The 15,508-nt window shown below is 50.0% G+C and overlaps 1 protein-coding gene across 3 annotated transcripts in view; it reads right to left on the bottom strand.

Moving 5' to 3' along the window:
- LOC146813473 (uncharacterized) overlaps positions 1 to 15,508 on the bottom strand; it is a 263,778-nt gene that overhangs the window by 189,908 nt on the left and 58,362 nt on the right. For all 3 annotated transcript variants that reach the window (XR_014966985.1, XM_085620277.1, XM_085620278.1), the window contains exon 3: positions 2,404 to 2,514. Coding sequence is in view for 2 of the 3 variants with exons in the window: in XM_085620277.1 (XP_085476403.1) it covers positions 2,404 to 2,514 (111 nt within the window). In the remaining variant the exon portion in view is untranslated. The remainder of the gene's footprint in view (positions 1 to 2,403; positions 2,515 to 15,508) is intronic.

Genomic DNA, 15,508 nt, shown 5'->3' with positions numbered 1-15,508 from the left:
TTGATCCCTTTTCCTTCTGCTCTGGGTGACTCTAGGTGTATCTCTGCCGTTGGGTGCTTCCCTCTTCCTCTCTGGCTGAAGACATTGATCCCTTTTCCTTTCTGCCCTGGGTGACTCTAGGTGTATCTGGGCCGTTGGGTGCTTCCCTCTTCCTCTCTGGCTGAAGACATTGATCCCTTTTCCTTCCGCCCTGGGTGACTCTAGGTGTATCTCTGCTGTTGGGTGCTTCCCTCTTCCTCTCTGGCTGAAGACATTGATCCCTTTTCCTTTCTGCCCTGGGTGACTCTAGGTGTATCTCTGCTGTTGGGTGCTTCCCTCTTCTTCTCTGGCTGAAGACATTGATCCTTTTCCTTCTGCCCTGGGTGACTCTAGGTGTATCTCTGCCGTTGGGTGCTTCCCTCTTCTTCTCTGGCTGAAGACATTGATCCCTTTTCCTTCTGCTCTGGGTGACTCTAGGTGTATCTGGGCCGTTGGGTGCGTCCCTCTTCCTCTCTGGCTGAAGACATTGATCCCTTTTCCTTCCCCCCTGGGTGACTCTAGGTGTATCTCTGCTGTTGGGTGCTTCCCTCTTCCTCTCGGGCTGAAGACATTGATCCCTTTTCCTTCTGCTCTGGGTGACTCTAGGTGTATCTCTGCTGTTGGGTGCTTCCCTCTTCTTCTCTGGCTGAAGACATTTATCCCTTTTCCTTTCTGCCCTGGGTGACTCTAGGTGTATCTGGGGGGTTGGGTGCTTCCCTCTTCCTCTCTGGCTGAAGACATTGATCCCTTTTCCTTTCTGCCCTGGGTGACTCTAGGTGTATCTCTACCGTTGGGTGCGTCCGTCTTCCTCTCTGGCTGAAGACATTGATCCCTTTTCCTTTCTGCCCTGGCTGTTCCTATGCTGCACTCGCTGGCAGCATCTCTAGTGCTCCCGATCATTTCTCTCTCCAGGTGCCTTTATCAAGGTTATTTCTCTCTCTCCATAGATTGCTCTGTGTTGGTACTCTCCTGTTTTCCTCTTTCTTCCTCAAGGTTCTCTCTTTTATTGCTCTCGTGTATATCACACTCTAAGTCTGCTAACTGCCACACTGTGTCTTTGCTGTTTCTCCTTTCTCACTTGAATGACGTTTATTTGGGTTTTAAGTACACTGTTTTCTCTTCGGAGCCTGTCTCCATCTAATCCAGAGTTGTTCTATCTTACTGAGGTCTACTGTGGCTGTTTTTCTGTGACCACTGGTCTCCCTTGCTTCTCCCTTTCTGTGGAGTCTCTATATTCTCACCCTCCCAACCTTCCTCTTATCTATAATTTCCATAAAAAGGAAAATATTGTGAAATAATAATGACAGTTTATTTTAGAAAATAAAATATTTTCACAGCCTTCTCTTTTCATAACGTCCTTCACTGTCACACTTTTCTCCCTTCCCTCCATTTTCTTCATTTCTGCTGTTTTCCTAGTTTTTCCTGCTGCTTAAACTGCTGATTTCTCACTCGAGGTTCACTCTTCCTTTCATTCTAATGTGGGTTTCGTTCTCATTCTTTTTTCACTTTTACTCTTTCCAGATCCGCTGTTTTTTGTGTTGTCTTTACTTGTTAACCCCCTTTGCACCACCACATGTTCAATGTGGCTGGCTTACTCTCCCAGCAGGCACCGTGGAAATGCTTGGTGTGTGTGAGCAAGAGACAGGTGTAGAGGACAGTGGAGGCTGCTTCACGTCTGTGGCCTGTCACAGCTACCAATGACAACTCTTCACCCTACACCTTCCTTCTCTCCTTTGTTCAGAGTGTGGGTCAGTGTCTGAACCGCTGCGGCATTGCCCTGGCTGAGGCCTGTGACAGCTACCAATGATAACTCTTCGACCCACCCTACACCTTCCTTCTCTCCTTTGTTCAGAGTGTGGGTCAGTGTCTGAACGCTGCGGCATTGCCCTGGCTGAGGCCTGTGACAGCTACCAATGACAACTCTTCACCCTACACCTTCATTCCCTCTTATGATCAGAGTGTGGGTCAGTGTCTGAACCGCTGCGGCATTGCCCTGGCTGAGGCCTGTGACAGCTACCAATGATAACTCTTCGACCCACCCTACACCTTCCTTCTCTCCTCTGATCAGAGTGTGGGTCAGTGTCTGAACCTCTGCGGCATTGCCCTGGCTGAGGCCTGTGACAGCTACCAATGACAACTCTTCACCCTACACCTTCCTTCTCTCCTTTGATCAGAGTGTGGGTCAGTGTCTGAACCGCAGCGGCATTGCCCTGGCTGAGGCCTGTGACAGCTACCAATGATAACTCTTCGACCCACCCTACACCTTCCTTCTCTCCTTTGATCAGAGTGTGGGTCAGTGTCTGAACCTCTGCGGCATTGCCCTGGCTGCGGGACGACTATCATAAGGATCGTCACCGGGTTGCAGCTAATGGACTTCTCACTTACTTGGGGAATCGTGAAAACCAAGCGCCTGGCCACATTCATCATTGTCCACGGGGTAAAGGTTTTGATTTTCTTTGGCTCTTAATGAAAAGACAGTGGTTGCGATAAGTGGGCCTGTTAATAAAAAATACACATTAATAATACCTCTACAGGTTTTATGCAATAAAAAGAATTATATGCAGCTTGGGTATATATTGAATGCTAGAACTAAACATCACTGTATGTCTTTTCGGTCAAAACCAAAAACAACTGAATGAAAAAGAGACCATTACAGATTTCAGAAGGCAATATGCTGCGGAGTTTGAGACAGATCAAGCAAACCGCTTATGTTCTGAAATGTACATCATTAGTGAAGATGAAAATCACTGCAGTAGAGTAAGAAAATAATAGGATTGAAATCAGACAAGTATATATGAAAGAATTACATGCAAAAAGAACTAATTGGCCATCAGGGCCAGATAGGGATGGGAGAAGATTTGTAAAATTGATAAGAAATAGGCAAATAAAAAAACTTTAAAAACACTTACACTTACCCCCTAAAATACTCAACGTAAAAATGAGGCAAATGTTTCCTAAAAACCTGTTACTGTGAAGCTGATGTTGTAAGAACATCCTTTTGAAAGTACCAGTAGCAAACAATAACTTCGTTAATGAAAAGATGTTGGTTTCTCTTCAAATATGTTGTTTTCTCCCCCATACAAATCTGCTGACTTGTTTTTTCTTTGAGGTCCACAATTGTAGACTCTTTATAGTACTGCAAATTACATCTTCAGAAGACGTCAATTCTCAATATAAAGAACACAAAGAATTCTCTGCACCAAAGAATCTGCACACTTTCCTTTCCCCACATCTTCTTGCCGGTAAAAGGTGACCCCACACCCACTGATCACACACGTAACCTCGGCATCATCCTCGACAGCCAACTGAACATGAAACGACATGTCAACACAGTCGCCTCCTCCTGCTTCCACACGCTTCGCATAATCTGCAGAATCTTCAGATGGATCCCAACCAACACCAGAAAGACCGTCACTCAGGCCCTCGTCACCAGCTGCCTCGATTAGGGCACCTCCATCCAGCTCCTCAGAAGACTCCAGACGATACAGAATGCTGCAGTCAGACTCCTCCTGGACCTCCCCAAACAAACTCACATCACCCCCCACCTGAGACACCTCCACTGGCTCCCCATCCAGAAGATGCCAGTTCAAGATTCTCACGCACGCCTACAAAGCCCTCCGTCGCCTAGGACCTGTCTACCTCAACCATCGATGGAACTTCCACCAACCTGCTAGACACCTGAGCTCCTCTTCACTAGCCCTCGCACACACTCCCCACATCACAGCCACAGTGGTGGCCGCTCCTTCTACATCGCGGCCAGGACTTAGAATGACCTTCCCCTCCAGCTCCGTACAGCACTCTCGCTAGCAGACTTCAGAAAGAGACTCAAGACCTGGCTCTTCCACGGAGACACAGCACCCAGATATCCCTAAGGGTGAGAGTGTTGTGCTTTACAGATGCTGTTTGTTTGATTTGGTTCAAAGAATCCTCAGCAATTAGGCTGATAGCAGCAGAGCACTTGCCCTTGTGGTGGATTTTACCAAAGCAACCAGGATGCTTTACACATTCTTGGTGAGATATTATCGATGGTTCTGTTACGTGCCCTTTTCTTGGCATTTCTACCTTGGGAAACTGCAGAACGGGGCACCTTGTGGGGAGCGCTGGGTAGTCCAGGTCACCCTTTACGCTGTGCCTTCCCCATTACATGGTTGACAAGCAGCTTCAGGGAGCTTTGTTTGGGCATTCGGGATTCACTGGCAGCAGTAACGCTACATGAAGTGACCATGAATTCTGATTAAACTCATCAAACAGCCCTTCACCGCAGCAGTATCACAATGACTTTGGATGCTCGATAAGCTGGACTGGGCTAGAAACTATCTTCTATGTGACAATTCAAGAGTCCCTCTACATCAATAACACTATAACACTCTGAATGTCTCCAGAAGTTGTTCTAAGCTAAATGTGATCTTCTATCTAAGAATTCATGTGGCCTTCTGTCTCAGAGGTACCACAACCAATCTGGATGTCTCTAGAAGTTGGTCCAAGCTCAAGGTCATCTTCCATTTAACAACTCAAGCGGATTCTGTCTCAGTGATCTTGCAAGGACTCTAGAGATCTCTGGAAGTTGGTCCAGGCTAGATACATTTATCTGGAGCCCCAAGGACTTGGTAAACGTTGTTGGTCATAGAATTTGTTTGTATAACTAACAGTTGCTTAATGTAAAGCGCTCTGATATCTGCAAAGATCCTGTTCGCGCTCTATAAAACCCTCAAAATAAAAATAAAATAGAATAAAAGATCATTGTTTTCCAGAAGCCTATGACACTTTGTTAGGGAACGGAAGATTGGATCTTGTCCTCCAAGGAAGTCTCTTAACACTCAAACTTTGTACTACTCCAAAAAACTTGCCTTGGCCACACATCATCTTAAGCATTCTTTACTGGATGGTCCTTTGCCCCTATGAGCAACATATGTCCCTCCACATCCCATTGCCAAGGTGGCTAGGTATAAAGGAATGCCTGCACTACAGGATGAAAACAAAGATAACTCTTCAGACAATAACCTTTATTAGTTGGTGAAACAATCTAAAGTGGCTACATTTAAAGGCTAGCATACTGAAGGTCATCTGTGGGGGGTCTTTCCCCTTCTTCTGGACAGAAAGCCCCATAAGGGTTCTTAAAAATCCCCAAAATGGGTAATTGTGGAGCAGTGCAAGGACATACTGAATTCCTCTCATTGAATATGGCAGTCTGACATACTATGGGGAATACACATAGTGGTTGACACAGAAACAGAGAACGTACAACCCCTAGCATTGCAGAGGTACAGCTAAATGGTGGTTTGATGAATCAGTGCTGTGACAGAACAAGTAGAAAAACTACACGCAGGCACCAAACTGACAACTTGGCATGACAAGTCTATAAGAAAGTACTGTTCTCAAACGCTCATTTCTTTCATCTGGACATTGTAGAGAGGCATCTTTCGCCTGAGAGCAAGACTTCAATTTGTACAAGGAAACGTGTCTGTGTGTTTAAAGACGATCTTAAATTACCTTGAGGTCTTCTACAAAGGCTAGTTTGACTTGCAGCAAACCCAGTGGAAGATTGGGCTTGCACTTTCTACAGCTGCAACAAATTCAAGGCACGGAGAGTGAGCATCTTTTAAGCATGTAGTGACAATTTCATTGCCGGTGAAGAATCTCAGTGTCCGAGGAGTTCCATCTCCAGAAAAAGTGTCTGACCTGTGGAAGTCTATGGTCATGTGATGGCCGTCAAATCTACATTGTCCCTGGGATATCTCACTATGACAATGAGGAGATGTTTTCACCTCAATCCAACTACCCCATCAGCAAAAAAGGAAGGTCTGACAGCAATGCCAACTCTGAGGGATGAATATGTCAAACTCAGGATACTGGAGGTGGTGAAATGCAAGGGTACGATGTAGATTTCAAAGAGCCTGGTATTTTTCTACTCTGACATTTCCCAGACAACTGATAGGTGACATATCTCTACAGCACACCTCTGAGTCCAAGAATGCAGAAGTAATGATAAAATACCCTCTTAAGCTCAGTGTGGACTTGGTTAGAAAGAGATAACTTAGCAAGCGGACGCCCACAGTCTGCTGGATTTACCACAGGAGGGAGATGATTCCCTGTCAGAGAGCACAGTGTAGTGGATGTTCTAGATGCAGGTGTTTGCTGGGTGGATTCCCTCCTCCTCACACTGCTGTGCATCAATCTTACAGAACCGAAGGTGCTGGCAGGACCTGTGGATATTCTGTCAATGGAGGTTTGGCTCAGAGCTGACGTCAGATGAAAAGTGACCACTGACTGCTATTGGATCCGCATCCCCCCAAGGGCCAAATGACTACTTAGTTATGTGCGTCTCTGTACCCACATTCTCTTGCCTGCTCTTTTTCTCCATTTTTTTTGCCTCTCTCTAACCTACCATTTCAATAATCCCCTCGTTGTAATTTTTTCCCTCATCTTGATTCCATGACCTTTTGGAGAGCACAAAAGAAGGCACTTTTAAAGCCTCTTCTATGATGGTGGTGGTGTGGCAAGGGGAGCTTGTTTCAGGTTTCAATGGCTTGGAAATATTTTTATCGGAATGCCGTGCGGAGACAATAAAGGATGCTTTCCGAGTTCTGTTGTAAGATGATTATGATAGAGAGTAATGTTCATGTACCCTCCCCCCTTCAGCTTGAGGTAGTCTATGTTACTGTGCTGCATGAGGTACTTTTGTGTAGTGGATTTTTTTCTGAAACCTAAAACCCATTCTAGCTGAGAAAAAAATATGCCAGACACCAAAGTTCTGCCCCAGTCAGTGACTCTAGACACAACAGTGATGTGACCATTACTTCAATTATTTTTACCAAGTAAATGTATACAGATTCAAGAGGGATTGCTACCTCAGGGAAGCCTTCAGGCTGGTTCACCTACACAAGGGTGGCTGTCTGACTCACAGATCAGCAAAGCAGCAAAACACTTCAGTATAATTAGCTCTTGAATTGACAAGACTGTCTCTTGGCTGCAGTTGGTTCTATCGCCTGAGACTGCTCCTAGGTGCACAGCAAAGACACTAGAAGTTCACACCAATGTGAGTAGCCTTTAACTGTTATTTCAAAAAGGCAAGGCAGATCCAGATTGCTCTTTAGAGCTCTCTGCGTCGTGCATCAAATACATCTGTACATCTGAGATTTAAATGCTGCTCTAAAGCTGTTTGCCCCTGAGCTATATGCAGATTACTATCTCACAAGAGACCACAGGTCAATGTACTGCAAAACTGGCTCCTTAAGAAACAGATGCACTCTGTCCAGAGTATCTATATCTATAAAATACTAGTAAAATGTAGCAATAAGTGGAGCCACAGCAAGGATCGACAATATGTGGACTTTGGTTTTAATAATTTGCCTGGTAGTTAGCCCCTGAAGAAATTAATTAGTCCTTAATAAAGATTTGTATTTCAGACTGTTCCGTCCCAGTTTGGAGCACTCTCCCTCACTTTCTATTGAGATGTCCCAAATAACAGAATCCTATCAAAGGTTCTTATGGCCCACTAATGCGTTAAAGATAAGGTGGCACATTAGTGAACGCCTTTATCACAGCATGAACTTATTTGCTTTATCTTAAAACCAATACTGATCACAGCGGCGTGGATCACTGCAAGTTCTATGATGATGAGAATGTGGTGTGGGTAGGATGACTGTCAAATCGGCTTGAAGCATCCGGACAGCTACAACTTTAGAGAATTGTTATTCCTCTTCAAACATTGAAAAGTAAAAGTTCTGGATCAAGTATTCTGGGATGAAAAAATATCGGAAACAAAAAAAAGTTTAAAATATCGTCAGCCCACTGGCAACAGCCACTGGCTGTACACAATGAGAGTTGGAAGCCGGGCCTGGTCTGTGGTCAGTCCCTGCATCTGACAACCTGTGTGCCCAACCACTGGCACGCTTAGCCTTTGGCATCCCAAGGGTTCTTGCAGCCAACGACGGGCCTGATGAATTCATCTTTTTTCTTTTTCTTTTTTTTTTTTAAACTTTGCTGATTGCTTGAAACTCTCGATTGTAAGCTTGCAAATATTTATTTATTCAAGAGCTTGTGCAGTATAAATGTGCTTTTTGTTGTCGGCCTTTCTTCATCAATGCTGAGCCTCTCTGTTCTTCAGTCTTGATTACAGTAGTGCGTATTTGTATTCAATTTGTTTGTCTCTGTCAAAATTTGTATTTATTGTCCACTAAATGTATTTTTAGGTCTCGCCTGGCGTTAGCAGTGCGCAGCACTGTCTGGCCATGTGAGGGCCTTTTGTAATCGATTCAAGATGTGCATATGTACGGAGTGACAAAAATATGCACACGCATGTGGACAGCCCGACGCCATCTTTGTTTACTTTAATTAGATTGCCCGCTCTTGCTTCTGACAATGCAGCTTTTATTGCTTTTTCTCTAATGCGGATCTGCTGTAGTCCTTTTGTGATTTATATGCCTGGCTGAATAGTTGGCTGTCTGTGAATAGAATGTGTGTCAACACTACCGTTTATTCTTAAATATGCAGGTCATATTATTACATGCAGTTCTTCTCATGAATTTAATTTGCCAGACTGAAGAACAAATCTGTTGGAAACCTGGAGCCTTAAGAATTATCAATTGCTTTTGAGATGTCGTAGTTTTGAAGACGGCGGGCAGTCTCGAGTGGAACAAAAGAAAGTGGCCCATTTCTTCCCAGGCCTGGTGTTCAACATTCTGCAAGCCTGTCAAAACCTTGCTGCGGTACATTTCTTTTCATCGCTTGCAGTATCCAGAGGTGGGTGGGAGGTAGTGGCCTGAACGCGACAGTCATGGTGGTCTTAAAGGCGCCTGGTCCCCATCCTGATGACATTGTTGACCTCAATTGATGGTGTGGACACACGAGTAGGTGAGAAAATAGTGTGGAATTTGCAGAGATGCTCGAGGCGCTCCAGCCCCCATGTGAGTCATAAAACACCCCAACATGGCACCCGATTCTTGAGTCGCTAGGGTCAGGCTAAAAGATGATCTGGCGGGGGGGGCGTGACATTGATTTTCTCGCAGACGTGGCTAAGAAGGTAGCAGTGTTAATTGCTGTATATAATAGAAAAAAGTCTCTCCTTTTTATCGGGGAACCAATCTGTAAAAAACAAGCCTGTTGTGCTAACGCCTGCACTAACCCTATTTGACCCAGTTTTATTGTTTGACTTCTTGCTGGTCGTGAATCGATAATGGTGGCTCTTTTGAGGGAGCATATTCCCCGGGCATAGGCTTACAGTGTGGTGCGGGGCAAAGAAGATAGGGGTGCATTGCACGGTAATTAGAGCTTCCGTTAATAGTTTTGGAGAGGGAGTAATGTAAGACTTTGCTTAGAATTTTTCAAGGCGTTCCACTTGTTTGGAAGTTTTAAGATTTTGAGATTAAATGAGTCCCATGGCGATCAAGCAGTGGCAAAGCCACTAGGTCTCGCCTTTAAAAGTCATTAGCTCATCCAGGAGCCTAGCGCGCGACCAAGATGGCCGCGTAGGTGCGAGGCTCCCGGGGACCTCCGCAACCTCCTACGACTATCCTGAATTAATCCTGTCTCGGATGAGGGGAATGTATTGGTGAGCCTGAGCTGAGGTGGCACCCGCTTCCCGTTGTCAAATCGGACCTCGGACACCGGAGTAAGCACCGTTTGAAGTCTGCGGCCTTCTCCTCGCCAGACCCCGGATTTGCGCTGAGGGGTGATCCAGTGACAAAGTGATCAACAGCGGCGGGCCGGGCCGGGCCTGGCGAGTCGCGTACCCCGCACTTTCGCTTTCGCACCCCCTTGCCGTCTCGGTAGGGTTGGGTCGCGGGGCTCTTTGTGCTGGTGTGGTCTCGCTGGGAGACTCGGCCTGCCTGCTGGCTGTGACCCATCCCGCCGATCTGGGGTGCCCCCCCCCGGAGCTTGTGGCCCTGATTGCTTGCCCTTCACGACGTGGCTGGTGCGACCGGGGGACTGGTGGCCATGGCCACGAAACAAGATGGAGATCGGGCAAAGACCAAATCGACCCGGCGTGGCACCACCCCTCAGGCCAATAGTATGGACCGCTACACCCTCCAGAAGGGATCTCCCGGCGGACCGCACAAATTCCCTGAGGGCCCTCCTGATGCCCCGGACCTCCCCACGGATCTGACTCTGCGGGATGTCATGGGCGCCATCGCCGAGATGAAGGCCTCGGTGGGCCAGCGATTCGACACACTGGCACAGAAGATCGACTCGGTCCTCGTGGATGTTGGCCTGGTGAGGGCCGATCTTTCCAAGACCAATGACCGAGTTGATTCTTTGGCCCACACCGCATCGGGCCTTACCACCGAGGTGGCGGTACTACAGGCAGAGGTGCGCCGGCTTGGTCAGGCGACCGCGCTTATGGATCGGCGCCTGGAGGACTCCGAGAGTCGGGCCCGGAGGAACAACATCCGCATCATTGGGGTGCTTGAGGGACGGGAGGAAGCGGCGGCGGACCTGTTTGTGGAGGACCTGATCGCTACCCATCTCCAGCCACGGGGGCTGAGTAAATTCTTCGCTGTGGAGCGGGCCAACAGGGTTCCCGGGGGAAGGCCGAAGGTCGGAGCCCCTCCGCGGCCTCTCATTGCCCGGATCTTCAACTTTCGGGACAGAGACGCTATCCTGCAAGCATCCAGACTGCATGGGCCGGTTAAGCTTGACAATATGGAGGTGAATTTTTACCCCGATTTCACCCCAGCGGTCCAGAAGCAGAGACTGAGCTTCCAAGGCGTCAAGCGCCGTCTTCGGGACCTGAACCTTAAATACGCTATGCTCTTCCCGGCCAAGCTGCGAGTGGAGGTAGAGGGTCGCACGCACTTTTTTGACCGTCCCGAAGCGGCCGGAGACTGGCTGGACACTCTGTCTGGGGATCGTGATCCGGGGGGCGGGGGGGGGGGGGGGTGGCGGGGGGAAACGACACTCTGGATCGGGATTGAGGGGGTAATATTGGACTTCGCTCTGGACAAAACTGATGCCACTCTCGATTAAGCGTCTGTTTGTATAATTTCCCCTCCTATGGAGGTTGGGTGGGGTCTACTGGGGGTTCTCCTTCCTCCTCTAGGGGGTTTAGCTAGTCTTTACTATATATATGGGCGACAGGCACACTGCACGTTGGGGGGGCTGTTCGGGCTCATGCAGGGGTGCAGGGAGGGGGGAGTTTTGTTGGGATGGGTGGGCAGGGATGGGGGGGGGGTGTTGTTCGTTTTTACCACAAGGCAAGATTATCATTGTACTCGCTCAATAGTGCTCTCGGGGGGACAAATGGTGGCTTCTGTTTATGATGGGGGGTAGGGAATTAACTCTGTTGTCCTGGAACGTGAACGGACTGGGGGACAGGATAAAACGAGGGGTAGTCCTGCAGTTCTTGAAGCGACTTTCGCCCGATGTAGTTTTCCTGCAGGAGACACACCTCATTGGCAATTCCTTCTGCGCCATGAATCGGCGTGGCTATCGCCTGGTAGCCCATTCGGGCTTCACGTCTGGCTCAAGGGGTGTGGGCATCATGGTTAAGAACTCGCTCCGCTTGGAGATTGATGAGGTGCTCCATGACGACAGGGGACGTTACGCGGTCTTGGTGGGAAGGATGGAGGGCAAAGTGGTTGTATTTGTGTCAGTGTACGTCCCGCCGGGGCTGCAGTCGACTACCTTTGCGGACCTGGACGCCTCCTCCTTGGCCTTCCGGGGGGGATTCTGGTGGTGGGGGGGGATTTTAATGCGGTGGTTTCCGGGACTGTGGATCGTCACCCCCCTAGGGACCTCCCCCGGGCCCAAGCGTGGCTTTCTGGTCTATTGGACACTTTGGGGTTGGTGGACTGCTGGCGTTTAAAACATCCCACGCAACTACAGTATACCTTCCATTCGGGGGCCCATGGTAGTCTCTCACGACTAGATTATGTCCTGGTCCCGGCGGCCTATGTTGGGAGGGTGGGAGAGGTGCGCCATTTGGCACGGGGTATCTCGGACCATTCCCCGCTCTTGTTACACCTGGATCTTTTTCCGAGGGGTGAGGGTAGGGTGGTCCCGATCAATCCCTGGTACCTGCGCGACCCCACCATTCGCGCTGAATTGATTAAATCCCTCCAGCGCTATTTTGACGAGAATGTGGGGTCCGTGCCCTCGGCTGTCTCACTGTGGGAGGCATTCAAGAAAGTACTACGAGGAGAGGCCCTGTCCCTTATTTCCCACACCCGGGGGCGCGAGCGGGAGGAGGTGACCCTGGTGGAAGCTGAGATAGCCGAGTTGGAGAGTAATCTAGAATGTGGGGTGACGGATGCCGTATTACATGTTCTCCAACTCAAGCAAGCGGCCTATAGGGCCCTCGTCACGGAGGCAGCCAGGGGCCTCAGTAGAGAGCAACAGGGGAGATTGTATGATGTGGGTGACAAGGCTGGTAAATTGATTGCGTGGCTGGACAAAAAGGAGAGAGGGAGTCGTGTAGTCCCGCTGATTGAGACGACGGACGGTGTGTGTGTGACTGAGCCGGAAGAAATTGTCTCCTGCTTTGCGGATTATTTCCGTGGGGTCTATACCCCGGTGTCTTCCCGCTCTGAAGAGGACTCCCGTGCCCTGCTCAGGGATATCGCGCTGCCTTCCCTTTCGGAGGAGGACAGAGTGTCGTTGGACGCCCCTCCAACCTCCGACGAAATCGCCCTCGCCATACGTTCGGTCGCTTCCGGCAAGGCCATGGGTCCTAATGGTCTCCCCATCGAGTTGTACAAGTTGCGACCGGATACGCTGGCACCACATCTCCGATCGATGTTCCTGGAAGCTCACTCGGTGGGCTCCCTCCCGCTGGACCAGCGTCTGGCTACAATCGTGGTTATCCACAAGGAGGGGAGACCTCGGGACCGGGTTACATCCTATCGGCCCATTTCGCTACTGAATGCGGAGCCCAAAATTCTCGCCAAGGTCCTGGCCAATCGGCTGGTCGGCGTGGTGGGCGAACTGGTTCACCAGGATCAGTCCGGCTTTATTCCCCAGCGTAACACGGCCCTTAATTTGCGGCGTTTGCATGGGGTACTCGCACGTGTTCAGCACATACGTGAGCCGGCCATTTTGGCGTCCTTGGACGCCACTATGGCGTTTGACACGCTTGAGTGGCCATACATCTGGGCGATGCTTGCGAAGTTTGGCTTTGGCGCAGGGTTCATCAGTTGGGTCAAATTGCTGTATTCGGGCCCATTGGCGCAGGTGGTGGTGAACGGTAGAGTATCGGCTCCGTTTGAGTTGGGCCGGGGCACGCGACAGGGCTGCCCCTTATCGCCGCTCCTTTTTGCGCTTGCCTTGGAGCCCCTGGCGGAGTGGCTGCGATGGGAGCCTTCCATCCGTGGTCTCCGTTGGACCCCCGAGTATGAGGACCGCGTATCCCTATACGCTGATGATATCCTTCTGTACCTAGCTTCCCCACGTAAATCACTGATAGTACTGGTTGATGTTTTACATTCATTTGGTCGTAACTCCGGTCTTGTCATCAACTGGGCTAAATCGTGCGTGTATGTTCTCTCTGGGGAGGCTCCTATTCTCCCGCGGGGCTGTCCGATCCAGATCGCCCCGCAGGGATTTCGGTACCTGGGTGTCTTCATTACTCTGGACCCGGAGGCCCGGTATGAACGGAACTTGCTCCCCCCCCTCCAGCGCCTGAAGGTAGACGTCGCACACTGGCGGCGCCTGCCGCTTTCGCCGCTCGGCATTGTTCAAGATGATGTCTCTGCCGCGCTTCCTGTACGCTTTGCAGAACACCATGGACCTCGTCCCAGCGCGCTACTTCCGTGAGGTGGAGAGTTTGCAGCGCCGCCTGTTCTGGGACGGGAGGCCGCGTATCGCCCTGGCGAAGCTGACGCTCCCATGGTATGACGGAGGGATCGCCCTCCCGGATATCAAACGGTACTATTGGGCCTCCCAGCTGGCTGCGATTAATCACGGCCTGTACGGGCCCGCCTTAAACCCGGCATATGAAATGGATAAGATGCTACTCCCGGGTGGGGACTATAATCGAGCGCTCTACTCCGGCGCGCCCGACGCTCGGCTGACCGGCCCCACGCGTGTCATGGTGCGTGTGTGGCACGCGGCCAATGCGGCGATGGGGTGGAAGGACCGTCTGACCCGGGCAACACCACTATACGCGTCCGAGCGGTTGGGCTCCCTGTGGACCTCGAAGGGCTTCGAGAAGTGGGACATGATAGGCATCAGTAAAGTGGGGGATCTCTGGACGAGGGGAGGATTAAAAACGTTCGAGACGCTGCAGACGGAATTCCAGTTGCATGATAGGGAGTACTTTCGGTATTTGCAGATCCGTCATGCACTGGGCTCCATCTTCCCGGACGTTGCATCCATCCCGGAGTATTCCCCCCTGGAGGATAGAGTGCTGGATGGACATGTTCCGGACAGCACGATCTCACTGATCTACAAAAAACTGATCAATGACCGCTCAGGATTGCTGACTGTCCTTCGCGAGACTTGGGTTGCCGATGGACTGGAGCTGGACGACGAGGACTGGACCTCTGCGGTGGCCTCCCCGAAAGAGGTGGCCATACCGGCCCGCCTTCGCTTCGTCCAGCTCAAGATACTCCACAGAGTCTACATGACGGGGCCAAGGCTCCTGCGTATGGGCTATGCTGTGGACGGGTTGTGTAAGCGTGGGTGTGGTGCTTTGGGGACCTTTCTGCATATACTGTGGGAATGCCCGGAGGTGGAGCGATTCTGGCGTGGTGTGCATGAGGTCCTGCGTGTGGTTACGCATGTGGTGCTGCTACCCGAAGCGAGGAGATGCCTGTTGAATGTGTGGGAACCTGCTGACTACTCGGCGCCACAGACGTGGTGGGTGACTCTGGGATATATGGTGGCCAAGCGTGATATTGCTCAACTGTGGGGATCTCAGAGGTCCCCGACTGTCTCGGCCTGGAAGGAACATATGGACTGGTGCATGTTTCGGGAAAAGGTGGTGTATGTGGCGAGAGGTAAGCCTGGGACATGGGTGAAAGTATGGGGCCCCTGGAACGCCTACCGCGGGGGGATTTGTGCTCCGCCGTTATTGCCCGACCTGTCGCCGGCCCCATCCCCCTAGCCGATCCCTCTTCCGTCGCTCCGGGCATTGAGTTTACCCAGCCCTAGTCCTGATTTCTTCCCCTTATTGATACTCCCATGGACTGGTACGGTCCCCCTTCTAGGGGAGCACATGCTGCTATTTCTGACTGTGGATTGCCTTGTGGGTTTGTTCTTTTGGTTGTTCTTTCAGTTTAAAATGAAACCGTATAGTGTGGTCCGGATGGTGTTGCTATCAACGCTGTTAACTCCTGTGCTTCTTCCTCAGCCGCAATGCACGCTCTACAATGTGTATCATATGCTCCTTTTGTTTACTAGCGGCCGGCCGGAAGGTTGTAGGCCCATCTTTGTATATTTTTATGTGTTTTGTGATAAACGGTTTCAAAAAAAAAAAAAAAAAAAAAAAAAAGTCATTAGCTGACCTTTTGGCTTTGCCAATGCTTGATGATCAACAGCATCCACAACAAGAAGC

This window comes from Triturus cristatus, chromosome 7 (genome assembly GCF_964204655.1).
Source record: "Triturus cristatus chromosome 7, aTriCri1.1, whole genome shotgun sequence".
Classification (NCBI taxonomy): Eukaryota; Metazoa; Chordata; class Amphibia; order Caudata; family Salamandridae; genus Triturus; species Triturus cristatus.
This window is presented reverse-complemented; position numbering and strand designations above follow the sequence as displayed.